This window comes from Staurois parvus, unplaced genomic scaffold (genome assembly GCF_062004578.1).
Source record: "Staurois parvus isolate SC_StPar_1 unplaced genomic scaffold, SC_StPar_1.0 ptg002366l, whole genome shotgun sequence".
Taxonomy (NCBI): domain Eukaryota; kingdom Metazoa; phylum Chordata; class Amphibia; order Anura; family Ranidae; genus Staurois; species Staurois parvus.
Genome location: NW_028320162.1, coordinates 161082 through 179236, shown reverse-complemented (window position 1 = coordinate 179236; position 18155 = coordinate 161082). Strand labels below are relative to the sequence as shown.

Sequence of the window (18155 nt, the reverse complement as noted above, 5' to 3'; positions counted from 1 at the left end):
AGAGACCTGGAGCTGTTTGCAAAGGAAGAGTGGTCCAAAATTCCGGGTGAGAGGTGTCAGAAGCTTATTGATGGTTATAGGAAGCGACTGATTTCAGTTATGTTTTCCAAAGGGTGTGCAACCAAATATTAAGTTAAGGGTGCCAATACTTTTGTCCAGCCCATTTTTGGGGTTTTGTGTGACATTATGTCATATTTGCTTTTCTGCCTCTGTTTTATATTTGTTCCAATACATACAAAGGGAATAAACATGTGTATAGCAAAACATGTGTTAATGCAATACCTTTTTTGTGTGAAATACTTGATTTTCAGGAAAAATATCAAGGGTGCCAACAATTTCGGCCATGACTGTATATATATATATATATATATATTCACACTGTACATACGCACACACACATACTGGTCAATAAATACATATATTCTACAAAATGTGTAATGAATATAAATAAACCGCCATAAGACATTAGAGCGTAAGCTCCTCTGGTACAGAGACCGATGTGACTGTGGGGGAGGGGACATTAGAGCGTAAGCTCCTCTGGTACAGAGACTGATGTGACTGCGGGGGAGGGGACATTAGAGCGTAAGCTCCTCTGGTACAGAGACTGATGTGACTGCGGGGGAGGGGACATTAGAGCGTAAGCTCCTCTGGTACAGAGACTGATGTGACTGCGGGGGAGGAGTCATTCGAGCGTAAGCTCCTCTGGTACAGAGACTGATGTGACTGTGGGGGAGGAGTCATTAGAGCGTAAGCTCCCCTGGTACAGAGACTGATGTGACTGCGGGGGAGGGGACATTAGAGAGTAAGCTCCTCAGGTACAGAGACTGATGTGACTGCGGGGGAGGGGACATTAGAGCGTAAGCTCCTCTGGTACAGAGACTGATGTGACTGCGGGGGAGGGGACATTAGAGCGTAAGCTCCTCTGGTACAGAGACTGATGTGACTGCGGAGGAGGGGACATTAGAGCGTAAGCTCCTCTGGTACAGAGACTGATGTGACTGTGGGGGAGGAGTCATTAGAGCGTAAGCTCCCCTGGTACAGAGACTGATGTGACTGCGGGGGAGGGGACATTAGAGCGTAAGCTCCTCTGGTACAGAGACTGATGTGACTGCGGGGGAGGGGACATTAGAGCGTAAGCTCCTCTGGTACAGAGACTGATGTGACTGCGGAGGAGGGGACATTAGAGCGTAAGCTCCTCTGGTACAGAGACTGATGTGACTGTGGGGGAGGAGTCATTAGAGCGTAAGCTCCTCTGGTACAGAGACTGATGTGACTGTGGGGGAGGGGACATTAGAGTGTAAGCTCCTCTGGTACAGAGACTGATGTGACTGTGGGGGAGGAGTCATTAGAGTGTAAGCTCCTCTGGTACAGAGACTGATGTGACTGGCTCAGTGTTCTCTGTACATCACTGCGGTATATGTCAGTCCCTCCCACTGTATTCTTCTGGCTGCCTCTCCCAGCCTATAGTCTTGTGACCTAAGGGAATAGACCCACCCACTACAATGTCTCAATTAAGCTGCAAGGTTGTATGGGATTTTGTAAAACTCAGGATTCAAAGGTCTATATTTTGTAACAATTGCTGTGCGAATGTCTTGGCATTCACACAGCCATTGCAAATAATCCCTGTAATGTGTCTAAATGTTTATTTTCTATGATCATCATCTCCATCTAGTGGTCGCAATGCGGTATTGTCTTGATTGAGGTATTTCAGGAAAATTTCAGCCTTAGGGTCACTAGATGGAGCTACCGATCATAGGAAATAAATGTATTTGACACATTATAGGTATAATTCGCGATCACACAGCAATGATTTCATTGATGGACCCCTTGATTTCATTGAATTGACTTGCTAACTTTATACATTGACTGCAGCATCTCCTGGGTGTATTCAGTAGTTCTCATATATATTTATAGTTGCTCTTTGGGAGTTTTGTAGAACAGTCATGTTCCTCCCTCACCCCCTCATTTGCACAGGGAGGGTAGCCCATCACATGACCCTTTCATTGTGTTTCTGGTGGTTTCCACCATTGGGTCACTCTTCGTCCTCAGACTTATCTGTGGGTTTGTCCTCTGTAGGTTCCTCCTCCCACAGGCTGATCTCCCACTCCATACGTTTAATCCGTTGGAGTATCTTCGCGGCGCTGGACTCCAGCTCAGCCAGGAGCCGGGCCAGCTTGGTCTGCATGGACTCCAGGTTGGCCTCCAGCCTCTGCACCTTCTCCTCCATCTCCAGCTGCTTGGCCTCCAGCTCGGCCGCCAGCTTCTCATCCAGCTTGTTCATCTTGAGGAGGATCTCCCGTCCTTTCTCTTCCAGGATGGTTTTGGCGTCGGGGTACACGGTGAGGACTTCCTTCAGGTCCTCCTTGGAGAGGCAGAAGAGATCCGAATAGCCGATGCTTTTGATATTGGCTGTTCTGCGATTCCCAGATGTGTTACCTGGACAATGAGCACAGGGGTGTTATCACTGGCTATTACATCTCCAGGGGGATTATAGACACACTGGCTAAGGGGGCGGAGATTATGTCTTTTCATTAAAGCTGAAAACTAATCTGCTTATATTTTGCCTTTCCTGGTTCCCACCTCCCCCCTCCCCAACAGGCTAATAACTTTTTAATTATATACTATTTTAGACCTGGTGATATCATCACTGGGCCTTTGTGCATCTCTATGCAATGCAGGCAGATCATGACTAGTGGGAGGGGCCGGCAGGGTGCTGTATGTAGCTTCCTGAAAGTATCACAGCACTCTTCCTCAGTACTCCTCTCAAGAGCCTGCAGCCCAGATCAGGGGCGGACTGACAACTCATGGGGCTCTGGGCAATAGGGGATCATGGGGCCCCTGTATCCTCGTCCACACTCCAACCACACCCAAAAAAGCCTATGAAAGGTACCAGGAGCATTTCATGGGGCCCCCTACTGACCCCGGGCCCTTGGGCAGTGCCCGAGTTCCCAAATGGTCAGTCCGCCCCTGGCCCGGATGCAAGCAGTGGGCTGGCCCTTGGGAGGATTTATGCAAATTAAAATGCCTTGATGGGTGGATATCATTCTGGATTCTCCTAGGCAGGCTGTATTTTCATGCAGACCACCCTGGGTAATATCCACCTGTGGTGTTGAGCCTCCATGCTCAAAAATTCAATGAATGAAAGAGGTGGGCCAGGGATAGTCAGGCTGGGGAGGAAATAGCTAGATAATGCTGGATGTTCTCCAGCCAGATAATGAGGTGGGCTCTATCTGATTAGTTGCGAGAATAGGGGGTGGGGGAATATCTTAGACCAGGACCAGGTTCAGGACCTGGGGGCATGCCAGTCAGGTGTGCTGCAGTTCAACGACCATACTGGTAGGAGGAGAGATCAGAGAGACGAGCTCATCAGTTAGGTGCTTCTCCTTTTAAACATGCAATCACAGGCTGGGGGCGGGACAAGACCTGAAAGTGTTACTGAACCAGGGTCGGACTGACCATTTGGAAACTCAGGCACTGCTTGAGGGCCCAGGGTCAGTAGGGGGCCCCATGAGATGCCCCTGGTACCTTTTTCATAGGCTTTTTTGAGTTTGGGCAAGGGCACAGGGGCCCCATGATCCCCTATTTCCCAGGGGCCCCATGAGTTGTCAGTCCGCCCCTGTACTGAACTACAGCAAAGAAAATTCTCCTGCCCTGTGCTGGGTTACAGAGCTGTGTAAATCTCAGAACTGGATGGACAGTTATACATTCTGGAAACCCCACCAAAGACCCATAAACAGATGTAAACCGCTTCCTTAAGGTACAATTTTGCTACCGAAGCCAAGTCATCGCCTACCTTTGATGTTGAGGATGCTTATTTCTCCAAAGTAGTTCCCTGCACCAAGGACAGCAAACTGCGTCACACCATCATCTGCCACCACCGCCAGCTTCCCCTCTTTGATGATGTACATTTCACGCCCAATGTCGCCCTTCTTACACACGAACTCCCCGGGGCTGTAGACCTGTGGCTTCAGCTTCAGCACCAGCTCCTCCAACAGGCCCTTCTCGCAGTTCTGGAAGATCTGCACTTTGCTCAATGTGGACATATGGACGCTGACGGCCACCTCCACCCTCAACTTCTCTGGCAGGTTCATCAAGATCTGGTTTTCGTTGGTCATCTTCTTGTTGATCTGAAGGTGCTGATGCCAGGCGATGACCTTCTTCCTCACACTTTTGTTCACTTTGTACATCTTCATGTACTGCTTGACTTGGTCATAATCAGGGTAGAAGGCTTTATCTCCGTCGTTCACGTTGGCGACCACGGAGCTGATGCTCCCCAAGATGGTGGCAAACCCCAGAACGGCAATGAGGAAGTCCGCCGTCATGAAAAGGTATTCCTCCTCCTGCACGGGTGCAGGAACATCCCCCACGGTGGTGAGGATGAGGGTGGAGAAGTAAAAACTATAGACATATTGACGCCCCAGGCTGGCAAAGTCGGGGTCGGAGATATTAGGGTACACCCACTCATCCTTGCCAAACCCGATATAGTTGGACAGGGCAAAATAAACACAACTGTTCCAGTGGATGACCACGAAAATGTAGGCCATCAGTTTGCAGATCCGGAAAACATTTGGATACGGGATTCGAGTCTCTGTGCGATCGAAGGCCTCGAAGAGAGGCTGGACATGGAGGAAGCGATTAATTCGCACGGCCGGTGTATGGATGCCAAACTTGAAATAAAGGAAGTCAGTTGGAAGCACAGAAAGGAGATCCCAACGGAACTTGGAGGAGCTCAGGTACCGCCGAGCGATCTGTTTCTTGTCCGTCACCAGGATCCCTTCTTTCAAAAACCCTAAAGAAGAAGAAATGAACGCCTCGTTAGGAAATTGCTAAACTTTTTCACTCCAGCAGGACATACAGTTGTGCTCAAAAGTCTGCCTCCCCTTGGAGAATTGGTAATATATTGTATGCACCAAGAAAACACGAGTGAGCCGGAAAAACCCATTTCTTTTATTTCTTATGGGATTCATATTCTGTAACTGGAGGTCATAACAGAATGGCCCAATCATAAAACAGAACATGGCAACAAGTGAACCAATGACATGCCCCCTGTTCAATAGTTTGCATCCCCTTCGTTCTAAATACTGTGTATTTCCCCCTTTATCATCAATGATGGCGGTCGATCTTTTGTCTATGAGGCCCCTGAATCCTTGTAGGTGGTAGAGCTGCCCATTCGTCTTGGCAAAAGGCCTCCAGGCCATGCAAAGTCTTTGGTCGTCTTACATGAACCACACGTTTGAGATCTCCCAAGAGCAGCTCGATGATATTAAGGTCAAGAGACTTGTGATGGCCTCTCCAGAACCTTCACCTTTTTTTGCTGTAACCACTGGAGGGTCAACTTGGCCTTGTGCTTAGGGTCATTGTCGTGCTGGAAAGTCCAAGAGCGTCCCATGCGCCGCTTTACTGCAGAAGAATGTAAATTACCTGCCAGTGTTTTCTTATAACATGCTGCATTCATCTTGCCATCAATTTTCACAAGATTCCCCGTGCCTTTAGAGCTCACATATGTTCAAAACATCGGTGAGCCGCCACCATGCTTCACAGTGGGGATAATTTTATTGTCGCTATAGGCCTTGTTGACTCCTTTCCAAGCATTGTGCTTATGTGACAATAAAGCTCTATTTTGGTCTCATCACTCCAGATTACAGTGTGCCAGCAGCTGTGAGGAGGTAATATCAGGCATATTGTAACTGGGCTTTATTATGGAATTGGCCCAGTAAAGGCTTTTTTCTGGAAACTCAACCATGCAGCTCATTTTTTTTCAAGTATCGTCGTATTGTGCTCCTTGAAACAACCACGCTGTTTTTTTTATCACAGCAGCCTGTATTTCTCCTGAGGTTACCTGTGGGGTTTTTCTTTGTGTCCCAAACAATTCTTCTGGCAGTTGTGGCTGCAATCTTTCTTGGTCTACGTGACCTTGGCTTGGTATCAAGAGATCCTCGAATTTTCCACTTCTTAATAAGTGACTGAACCAGGGGTGGACTGACAATTCATGGGGCCCCTGGGCAATAGGGGATCACAGGGCCCCTGTGCTCCCACCCACACACAAACCACACCCAAAAAAGCCTATTAAAAGGTACCAGGGGCATCTCATGGGGCCCCCTACTGACCCCGGGCCCTCGGGCAGTGCCCGAGTTCCCAAATGGTCAGTCCGCTCCTAGACTGAACAATACTGACTGGCATATTCAAGGCTTTAGATATCTTTTTATATCCTTTTTCATCTTTATAAAGTTCCATTACCTTGCTACTCAGGTCTTTTTGACAGTTCTTCTCTACTCCCTATGGCTCAGTATCTAGCCTGCTCAGTTCATCTACGTGAGAACCAACAAACTCAATAACTATTTATACACTGACATTAATTGCAATTAAAAAAGCAACAGATTTGGGATTAATTGGCATTGTAATCCGTGTGTGTCACCTTGTGTGTCTGTACCAAGGCCAAACATTCCAGGAGGCGGAGACTTCTGATCCAGGGGGCGGAGACTTCTGACCCGCGCCATTGAGGTGATTTCTGTTATCATGATGATTTTAAAAGTAGCCAAACAACGATGTGATAATAAATGGCTTCCTATGATTACTATCCTTAAATAAAAGACATTTTGTTTTAGCACGATCAGTCAAAGTTTCAATTTCAATGCCAAAATTTCACAATTTCTGCCAGGGGATTCAAACTTTTAAGCACAACTGTAAATATTAAAGGAAACTTCAGAGAAAATCCAAACCTGTCTCCACTTGCCAATCGACCGGTTTGGGCAAGTTGTTGGAGCCCCATGTGACACGACTACCCCAATAAAGAGATACTGCACTTTATTTTATTAGGATAGCTCCTAAAGTTGCTGATGTCACAAGGGGCCGGGATTTTCTCCCCAACAAGTAGGATCCCCATTACATCCTACCAGAGGTCATCCAAGGAACACTAGAGCATGATCTTCTACTTTATTGGGGGGTTCCTCTGCTTCTTTTACAAGTATTCTTTACCTGGTGACTCAAGTCAACCAGGTTCCGCAGTGAAGCAAACTGCTGTAGGCCAGCAAACTCCAACCTGGAGAGGACCGGTCACATTCACTGCAAATTTTCACTTGAGAGATTAAATTTACTCCCGTAAGTAGATGTTGTGTTACACTATTTGATTCATTATTATTTCTCTGTGACCATCACTTGTTTATTATTACTCTGTGTCTGTAAGCCATCTCCTTCTGTCTAAGCTGAGCTCTTTCCCTCAGCGTACTTGTGTATATTCCTCCCCCCTGCCTCTCTCTGGTAAATATTCCACTGTATCCTGTCTACCTGAATGCATCTCTCCATGAGGATTACAACATTATCGTTTTTTTTCTACCTATGATTATTCTCCATTAAATGGAACATTCAAATGGGTTTCCTCATCTGAGTTAAACTGTCTGACCCGATGCAAGGGATAAATTCAACACCAAGTCGTATAGCTGTATACATGGCTGGAGATAAAGTTTATAGTCTCGTAGTTGAGTCAGAACAGTAGAGTATTTCTAGCCTATTTTTCTTTCTCTCTTAGACATTTTGTGAGTTCTCTTTTTATGAAGCTGCAAAACATTAAATATATATGCAATGCTACGCTGCCCAGACCTGTATGAAAGTTGGCGACGATGTCCAGAATGTAGAGAATATCACACAGGTAGTCCAGGCTCAGCCAGATGCTTAGGTAGTCATACTGCAGCTCTGTGAAACAGGACCTGGTGGGAGAAGTACAGAGCGATAGGTATCAGGACCACTGCAAGGCTACTAAGAAAGTACTTTTATTTTTGGACAACACAAGCTAACATTAAAGAGAGAAGCAGAGAGCCAGGAAGGTTCTTCTACCTTTAAAAAAAACTATGGGGTTGATTACTAAAACTGGAGGGCGCAAAAGCTGGTGCAGTTCTGCATAGAAACCAATCAGCTTCCAGGTTCCAGCTAAAGTTTGAAACGTACCATGGGTACGTTTCAGCTGCACCAGATTTTGCACTCTCTGGTTTTAGTAAATCAAACCCAATATGGTCAATCCTTTGTAAACACCTGACCACCACACATCTATGAGCTTGCTGGCCATCCCATTCAAAAACCATGGAAATTAATATGGAGTGGCCTCCCTTATTTGAAGCTATAACAGCCTGCATTCTTCTCGGAAGGCTTTCAAAAAGATTTTGGGGTGTCTTTGGGAATTTGTGCCCATCAGAACATGGAAGTGCAATTATTTACTGGCAGGAGGAATTTTATTTCTGCTCTAGGAGGATGCAGAACCCCTGACTTCTGTCTGGATAGTGCTGATTAGCCCTGTGCTGATCACATGCACTCTCTCAAAAAGGAAAAAAAAAACTCTAGCAATACACACTAAACTGAGCATGTGCAGAGTGTCTCCACGATATGTCTTATCAGGAGATAAGAGGGGGACAATGGAAGAAAGGGAGGATCAGAGAAGTCAGGATCAAACAGCATTTTTACACAGTGCAGAGGATTAACCCCTTAGATTCCACAGTGAGTATAACAAGCATGCTTTCCTACATATACACACTGATGTAACTGTTGTGGGTTTAGTAACACTTTAATTGAACAAGCTGAAGTTCTGAAGAAGAATACGATTGGCTTCCATGCACAGCTGAGCCAGATTCTGAGTGCGCCACTTTTAGGAAATCTCCCCCCATGGAAACTGCTTTATCAAAATTTGGCAGAGTTTCTGCTGGATCATCTGAAACTCAAGCCATGGGTGGTCCTGTCAGCACCACCCAACTTGACAAAAGTTCATTTTCAACCGACTTCTGTTGAAGTAGCTAGATGGAAATTTGTTGGACAATGCAGTCAACCTCCTGTGTTCAGAATGCAGCAGGACAGCCACCAGCACAGGACCCAGAAGAAAGTGGAGATCATCATATTCCTGTTTCCTCTACAGGTCAAATGTTCATTCATATAAAATAAAATGGTTCAAGAAAATACCACACTGTGGCCACTAGATTGAGTGACCAGCAATATAAGGAGCCATTAAATGGAGCTAAAGATCATAGAAAATAAATACTTGTTTTCTATGATCATCAGTGACATCTAGTGGTCATAATACGGCTGCCAGACTCATTCACCTTTCCAACCGCTCCATCTCCGCCACCCCCCTCTGCCAATCCCTCCACTGGCTTCCAATTGCGCAACGGATCAAATTCAAAATCCTAACACTGACGTACAAAGCCGTCCACCATACTGCCCCGAACTACATCACTGACCTAATATCCAAGTACCGCCCAACACGCACACTCCGCTCCTCACAAGACCTCCTTCTCTCTAGTTCCCTGGTCTCCTCCTCCCATGCCCGCCTCCAGGACTTCAACAGGGTGTCACCCATCCTCTGGAACTCCCTGCCCCAACCCATCAGATTATCACCTACTCTCCTCTCCTTTAGGCGCACCCTGAAAACCCATCTCTTCAGGGAAGCCTACCCCACCCCCTGCTAACTTGCCGACCTCCTCCACTCTTCCTACCACTCCATCCCCCACAGCTATCTCCTCCTGTGCCACCATCCCCTCCCTCCTAGATTGTAAGCTCGAAAGAGCAGGGCCCTCGATCTCCTCGTGTATTGTATTGTATTGGTGTTGTTCTGTCACATGTTCTGTCCCCCTTTGTAATGTACAGCGCTGAGCGAACTATTGGCACTTTATAAATACTGTATAATAATAATAATTTGTGAGGTCAAGTACTGATATTGGATCAGAAGACCTGGATCGCCATTGGCATTCTAATTCATCCCAAAGGTGTTCAGTAGGGTTGAGGTGAGGGCTCTGTATAACTCAAGTTTCTCCACACCAAGTTGGTCAAAGCATGTGTTTATGGAGCTGGCTTTGTACACAGGGGCACAGTTGTGCTAGAACAGAAAAGGCGCTACACACGGTTGGAAGAGAACATTTGTCTAAAATGTTCTTGTATATTGTAGTATTAACAGCTCTCTTTGCTATTACTACTAATCTCCAATAAGCACTGATCTTCAGTCTGCTAGCAGCTACATTGTGAATGTCCTAAGCCCACTTACTTGGCAGTAAGGTTCCAGGAATATTCATGTCAGTGATGAAATCTTTTCTCAAGATGGAAGAAAGATGGGCACCAGTAACTTTAAAGTTAAACTTAGATAGATGTATTGTACCAGTGCATGGGCAATAGGAAGGAGCGGGGAGGGAGCAACGGATACCAGGAGGTTCATCTTTGGTCTTATGCACATACTACTAGACATCCCTCTCTCACAGGGCTATGCGGGCTGGACACTTAAACATAGGACATGGCTCCTTGGCAATTGAGGTTCAAGTGGTATCTCAATCTTTCTATTTCAAGGCTGGACAACATGGAAAGGATTCTGTGTATGCTCAAAGGATTGGGTCTGGATGTAGCTATAGTAAGGATTGGGAACCCTATAGTGGAGAGTAGGCAGTGTGAGTGCCTATGTTGCTGCTAGAGGTCCCCATTGTAGTTAAAGGGGTGTAACTTAGAAAGTGAGGAAGTGTCAGCCCTGCCAGTATGAGGCATCTTGAGTAAAAGGGCTTTTTAAAAATAGTCTGTTGAGTCCACTTAGAGGTCAGCTGCTCATGGGAAGCAGTGAACCAAGGCATTCAAAGATGTAATCTTTGTGATTTCTGGGAGCTTCCACTTAGAGAGGAAGCAAGGAAGGAGAGGTGCAGGACTAATGGGACCAACATATCCTTTCATCATGGGATGTAGGACTCTGGCATCCCCTACAGGTATAGGCTGCTACTCGACTCAGCTCTCATCTCTGCTGTACTCTGTTTGCAGCTAAGGAATGTGCCGTTACCAATGGGATCACTGGAAGGATGTACATATGTGTAGCACCCTCCTAGGTAGCTAGGGGCAGCTCTAATTCAATTGTAGGTGAGGAGGGCTAAGTAGCAGCCTGGGTGTGATAGCCAGGTGGGTCAAATTGTGGTCAGAGCTGAAAAGCTCTGAAGACCAGCTCTCTAGGACTTCCCCCCTGCTTTGGAACTTTGGAGAAAGATCTAGCAGTGGGTGAAGGTACTCTTAGAAGATCCTGGCCAATCCTCAACAGAAGGTTTGTCTAAGGGCCAGGACAGCCTTTAAGAGTAACCAAGCTGGCTCACCAGAGAGTTTGGGTGGAAGAGGGAGAGAAAGTGAGGCTGGAGAGCTGAAGCCTGGGAGGGGGCCCAGATGGAAGAGTGGCTCACCTCCAGGCAGGAAGCTTGGAAGGAGGAAAGCTTGGGACTTAACCGGCCCCCAGAGAGAGAACCGCCTGTGTAACAGGGAAGGAGCAGCACAGCTAGAAAGCCTGGTATCAGCCACCGACCCATCAGTAGCACAGGAGAAGAACTGAGTGAGTAGACATGCATCCCCTGGGTCAGATAGAGGAAGGACCAGATTAGCAACTACCCAAGACTATCTTCCCTTGAAGTGACAGGCACTGGACCCCCGGCTCAGGGATTTACTCAGAACAGCTGGATTAGGAGAATCAAGGTCTGGGGTGGTAGAACTGGAGATGCTGGCTAGCTTTCCAAGAAGAGGATTTTTTGTGTAAAAACTTGTATATAGTTCCAGGAAGTTGTCCTCAGTTTCACAGTTCCATTGGGCATCCCGTACACCCCTAACCTTATCCCAGTTCAAATCCCCTAATAAAACTTAAAAAACAAAGCTCAAAGACTGGTTACTGTCTCCTGGGTGTAAATTGATGTGAAAATGTGTGTTGCCTGGCTATGCAGGACTATAGGGGGACCCAAAATGTCTGCAACTCCTAAGGGGTTAGTACTACATATGTAAATCAATAGTGCTTCAGTAAAGAGTTTTTGTTGGGTCTACTCCTACTTCTCTTAACCTCAAGGTGGGAATGTCTTCTAGAAATGAACGGGTGCTCGGTGTAACTGCTATAGGAACCATGTGCTTTAAGGACTGAGGGGGGTATGGAATAGGCTACTGGGTGGTGGTGGTTAGACCAGTCTTTGAGCACTTTTGTATTGATGCTCACAGGAGAACCCTGTGCCCATAGCACCTCAGCAAGTCTCATGGAGCCAACTAATGCCAGGCAGGAGTTAAAGAGCTCTTTCGCTCCCCCACCACATGGTTGTACACGTAGAGGATATGCAACACAGAACACGGCTAGGGCCACTACATTTCATACCTCCCAATCAATCACTCCCCACCTCTCTTGTGAGGGACAGTTGCTTCCTCTAGGCCAGAACAGGACATCGCATGCAACCATCTTTAGGGTTTCTTCCCAGGAGGGGAGATTCCTGCAGCACTCCAACCCTAGGCCTAGGGTTATATAATTGGGAACTATAATTGCCTCTGGTTAGTTTTATTTCAATAATTTTTTCAAAGTCCAACTCTAAAGGCTTTAAATTTTAGTTGGATAAGTTTTCTGCCATTTGGTCAATGACATTGTCCAGTATGACCATATTAGGTCAATTATGTCATCAGCATCCTAAACCATTTGTTATGTGTAGCTGTGGAGGAGAGAATTTCACAGCCCCAGTTGATTGGGCCAGTGGCCTGCTATCATGTGCAGGGGCGGACTGACCATTCGAGCACTCGGGCACTGCCCAAGGGCCCGGGGTCAGTAGGGGGCCCCATGAAATGCCCTTGGTACCTTTTTTATAGGCTTTTTTGAGTGTGGGCAAGGACACAGGGGCCCCATGATCCCCTATTGCCCGGGGGCCCCATGAGTTGTCAGTCCGCCCCTGATCATGTGACAGTTTCCCACAGGTTTGAGTCCAGTTCGGCCCAAACCTTAGCTCATCCTTGCTTGTGACCTATAAAAGGTATGAATAGCCAGAGGGGTCTTGTGATAGGCAACATATTCTGGGAACCTGGCAGGTTCCATGTTGAGAGCATCCAGGAGGGCTGATTTATTGTAGGAAAGTAGAAATGCCAAAAGGGTGAAAAAGCGGAGGTATCCCCCACCACTCACATTACATAACACCCATTTCTCAAATCAAGTTCCACATTGGGGTCAGGTTGGGTTGGTGCCCTGAATGGTTGTCATCCACCTCCACCTGTACCTCCTTTTTGGTGCCTCCCTGGTAAATAATAGTGCATCATGACCTTCTAAGCTTCGATCAGTGGCCTTATGTTTAATGGAGGCAGAATTTCTGGGGTGCCTAATGTAGTCAGATGTATCTTTAGGTTTTGCTATGTACTCTATCATTTTTCCAAATTTAATTATTAAAAATGTATTTATGTGTGCTAGCTTCATTATTTTTATTATCTGGCTAAGCTCTGTGAAATGTCAGGTGGCCATTATCCAGGGGCTCTGTAATGAGCTTGTCATTACCTGCAGATGATGATGACCAAGTTGTAGGTGACTGGGAAGACCATGACATTGAGCCAGGCGTAGTACAAGTCTCTGGAGGGGTCCAGAATCCAGGACCGCTTCTGGGTGCTGGATGGAAAACAGAGAAGGTCAGTGATTTCCCTCATATATGGTCCAGTCATCCCACACTTACCCCCATTATTATTAAGGACAGGAGTACTTGTCCACTGAGAAGACAGCCTGAGTGACTTCAGGAGTGTACTCAAGTAGAGAGGCAGTAGAAGGTACTAACTGTGAAGTGTAGCAGACAACTTAAGAGGGTGTTAGACATTGGGCACAGGGTGCCTTAAAAGCCACTTGATGATAGAGGATGCTCTGGAGGGCACTGACGTCAGGGGATGGCAGGGGTGCACTGAGATCACAAGGGGGCATAGGATACTCTGGGATGCACTGAAGTCATGGGGTGCACAGGGGCACACTGAGATCACAAGGTGACACGGGATGCTCTGGAGTAATCGGAAGTCACGAGGAGTGTATGGGTGCACCCAGATTACATAGGATGTTCTGGGATGCACTGCACAGAGATGCACTGAGGTTACAAGGTGACACAGGATTCAAGGTGCACTGGAATCAAGGAGTACACAGGGGATCAATGATGTGACACTGGATACTCTCGAGTGCACTTGAGTCACTAGATGACACTAAATGCTCTGGAGAGCACTGAAATCACGAGGAGTATGGTGGTGCACCACGCTGGATGCTATGGGATGCACTGGAGTCATGGTATGCACAGGGGCACGCAAGGTGACACAGGATTCTCTTGGGTGCAGTACAGTCAGAAGATGAGACATGATGGTTTAGGGTACACTGGAGTCATGGGATGCACTGGAGTCATGGGATGCACAGGGGCACGCAAGGTAACACAGGACGCTCTTTGGTGCAGTAGAGCCAGAAGATGACACATGATGGTTTAAGGTGCTCTGGAGTCATGGAGTGCACAGGGGTACACTTAGGTCAAAAGATGACAAAGGGCACAGGAGTAATCTGGAGTAGGATGCCGTGGGATGCACTGAAAGCATGGGGTGCACAGGGGTACACTGAGGTCACAAGGTGGCACGGGATGAGCTGGAGTAACCTGGAGTCACAAGATGACGCAGAATACTCTGAAGGACACTGAAGTCATGAGGAGCACAGGGGTGCACCAAGATCACATAGGATGCTGTGGGATGTCCTGGAGGTATGGGGTGCAATGAGGTCACAAGGTGAAACGGGATGCTCTGGAAATAATCTGGAGTCACTATATGACACATAATGCTCTGGAGCGCGCTCAAGTCATGAGGAGGACAAGGGTGCACCAAGATCACGTAGGATGCTGTGCAATGCATGGCAGGGGGCAGGGGTGGACTGACAACTCATGGGGCCCCCGGGCAATAGGGGATCATGGGGCCCCTGTGTCCTTGCCCACACTCAAAGCACACCCATAAAAGCCTATAAAAAGGTACCAGGGGCATTTCATGGGGCCCCCTACTGACCCCAGGCCCTCGGGCGGTGCCCGAGTTCTCGAATGGTCAGTCCGCCCTGGCAGGGGGGAGCACTGAGGTTGCAAGGCAAAACAGGATGCTCTGTGGTAATCTGGAGCCAATAGATGACACTGAATTTTCTTGGGTGCTCAAGAGCCACTAGATGATACAGGTTACTCAGGAGTCATGGGGTGCTCTGGAGTCATGGGGTGCACAGGAGCCCCTAGATGACACAGAATGCTCTGGAGTCATGGGGTGCACAGGAGCCTCTAGATGACACAGGATGCTCTGGAGTCATGGGGTGCACAGGAGCCTCTAGATGACACAGGATGCTCTGGAGTCATGGGGTGCTCTGGAGTCATGGGGTGTACAGGAGCCCCTAGATGACACAGGATGCTCTGGAGTCATGGGGTGCACAGGAGCCTCTAGATGACACAGGATGCTCTGGAGTCTTAGGGTGCACAGGAGCCCCTAGATGACACAGGATGCTCTGGAGTCATGGGGTGCACAGGAGCCCCTAGATGACACAGGATGCTCTGGAGTCATGGGGTGCACAGGAGCCCCTAGATGACACAGGATGCTCTGGAGTCATGGGGTGCACAGGAGCCCCTAGATGACACAGGATGCTCTGGAGTCATGGGGTGCACAGGAGCCCCTAGATGACACAGGATGCTCTGGAGTCATGGGGTGCTCTGGAGTCATGGGGTGTACAGGAACCCCTAGATGACACAGGATGCTCTGGAGTCATGGGGTGTACAGGAGCCCCTAGATGACACAGGATGCTCTGGAATGATGGGGTGCACAGGAGCCTCTAGATGACACAGAATGCTCTGGAGTCATGGGGTGCACAGGAGCCCCTAGATGACACAGGATGCTCTGGAGTCATGGGATGCTCTGGAGTCATGGGGTGTACAGGAGCCCCTAGATGACACAGGATGCTCTGGACTCATGGGGTGCACAGGAGCCCCTAGATGACACAGGATGCTCTGGAGTCATGGGGTGCTCTGGAGTCATGGGGTGTACAGGAGCCCCTAGATGACACAGGATGCTCTGGAATGATGGGGTGCACAGGAGCCTCTAGATGACACAGAATGCTCTGGAGTCATGGGGTGCACAGGAGCCCCTAGATGACACAGGATGCTCTGGAGTCATGGGATGCTCTGGAGTCATGGGGTGTACAGGAGCCCCTAGATGACACAGGATGCTCTGGAGTCATGGGGTGCACAGGAGCCCCTAGATGACACAGGATGCTCTGGAGTCATGGGGTGCTCTGGAGTCATGGGGTGTACAGGAGCCCCTAGATGACACAGGATGCTCTGGAGTCATGGGGTGCACAGGAGCCTCTAGATGACACAGGATGCTCTGGAGCCATGGGGTGCACAGGAGCCCCTAGATGACACGGGATGCTCTGGAGTCATGGGGTGCACAGGAGCCCCTAGATGACACAGGATGCTCTGGAGCCATGGGGTGCACAGGAGCCCCTAGATGACACAGGATGCTCTGGAGTCATGGGGTGCTCTGGAGTCATGGGGTGTACAGGAGCCCCTAGATGACACAGGATGCTCTGGAGCCATGGGGTGCACAGGAGCCCCTAGATGACACGGGATGCTCTGGAGTCATTGGGTGCACAGGAGCCCCTAGATGACACGGGATGCTCTGGAGTCATGGGGTGCACAGGAGCCCCTAGATGACATAGATGACTCTGATGAGTACAGGGGCCACTAGATGATAAAGAATTCTCTGAAGCCATGAGATGCACTGAGATCACAAAATGGCACAGGATGCTCTGGGGTAGAGGGCCAGGAAAAGGAAGGGGCAAAAGGGACACATACCCCGGGGCACAGTGCTGTTCACTAGTGCATGCCCACATCTGGACAACACACCAAAATGTCTCAAAACCTGATACAGAGAAGAAGATGGGCCACAGGGGTCACCTCTTCTATGACATTTCGTAACATTCCAATGAAGAATTTCTCCATTCCTCTATACCTGGAATTCTCAGTGTTCTCCAGCGGTTTGGTCCAGGCTGTGATCTCTTCCTTCTCCTGTTTCATCCTCTCCCCTCGGTGGGTCATCATCTGCGTCAGGGTGTTCATGGTGGCAGCTGTGATGGCACCCCCTGACCCTACAATGCCGCTATAGATGACTTCTCAGGGCTGTGATACCTGCCTGCGTCTCAGTAATCCTTGGTAACGGAATCAGGCTGAGTCAGCCGACCCCCCCTGGGACCTGGGAGGCACACCTGAGACCGGAAATGTGCCGATTATCAGAGCTGACAGAGCCGCCCCTCACCTGCTCATAACGCCAGGACACTGCACACCTGGAGACATTGTATCCAATCCGAAATATAGAACATCAACACCTGGACACTACACACCTGGAGACATTGTATCCAATCTGAAATATAGAACATTAACACCTGGACACTACACACCTGGAGACATTGTATCCAATCCGAAATATAGAACATTAACACCTGGACACTTCACACCTGGAGACATTGTATCCAATCCGAAATATAGAACATTAAAACCTGGACACTACACACCTGGAGACATTGTATCCAATCCAACATATAGAACATTAACACCTGGACACTACACACCTGGAGACATTGTATCCAATCCAACATATAGAACATTAACACCTGGACACTGCACACCTGGAGACATTGTATCCAATCCGAAATATAGAACATCAACACCTGGACACTGCACACCTGGAGACATTGTATCCAATCCGAAATATAGAACATTAACACCTGGACACTACACACCTAGAGACATTGTATCCAATCCGAAATATAGAACATTAACACCTGGACACTACACACCTGGAGACATTGTATCCAATCCAAAATATAGAACATTAACACCTGGACACTACACACCTGGAGACATTGTATCCAATCCAACATATAGAACATTAACACCTGGACACTGCACACCTGGAGACATTGTATCCAATCTGAAATATAGAACATTAACACCTGGACACTGCACACCTGGAGACATTGTATCCAATCCGAAATATAGAACATTAACACCTGGACACTGCACACCTGGAGACATTGTATCCAATCCGAAATATAGAACATTAACACCTGGACACTGCACACCTGGAGACATTGTATCCAATCCGAAATATAGAACATTAACACCTGGACACTACACACCTGGAGACATTGTATCCAATCCGAAATATAGAACATTAACACCTGGACACTACACACCTGGAGACATTGTATCCAATCCGAAATATAGAACATTAACACCTGGACACTGCACACCTGGAGACATTGTATCCAATCCGAAATATAGAACATTAACACCTGGACACTGCACACCTGGAGATATTGTATCCAATCCAAAATATAGAACATT

At 47.9% G+C, this 18155-nt stretch overlaps 1 protein-coding gene across 1 annotated transcript; it reads right to left on the bottom strand.

The window, feature by feature from the left end:
- Window positions 1–379: 379 nt before the first annotated feature.
- On the bottom strand, window positions 380–16868 carry CNGA4 (cyclic nucleotide gated channel subunit alpha 4). The gene is made up of 5 exons (XM_089665828.1): window positions 16762–16868; window positions 13274–13381; window positions 7597–7703; window positions 3794–4789; window positions 380–2436 (listed from the first exon to the last, which is right to left on the bottom strand). The coding sequence occupies exons 1-5, from the start codon at window positions 16866–16868 to the stop codon at window positions 2033–2035; spliced, it is 1722 nt and encodes a 573-aa protein (XP_089521954.1). The 3' UTR covers window positions 380–2032.
- Between the last annotated feature and the right edge of the window lie 1287 nt (window positions 16869–18155).

Bases quoted from the DNA above. Each gene is read 5' to 3' on its own strand.
- CNGA4 (XM_089665828.1), bottom strand. From the start codon at position 16,868: ATGAACACCCTGACGCAGATGATGACCCACCGAGGGGAGAGGATGAAA. The intron at 13,382-16,761 runs GTATAGAGGAAT...TTTTCCATCCAG, and splicing joins GAGAACACTGAGAATTCCAG to CACCCAGAAGCGGTCCTGGA. The intron at 7,704-13,273 runs GTAATGACAAGC...TTCTCCCACCAG, and splicing joins TTGGTCATCATCATCTGCAG to GTCCTGTTTCACAGAGCTGC.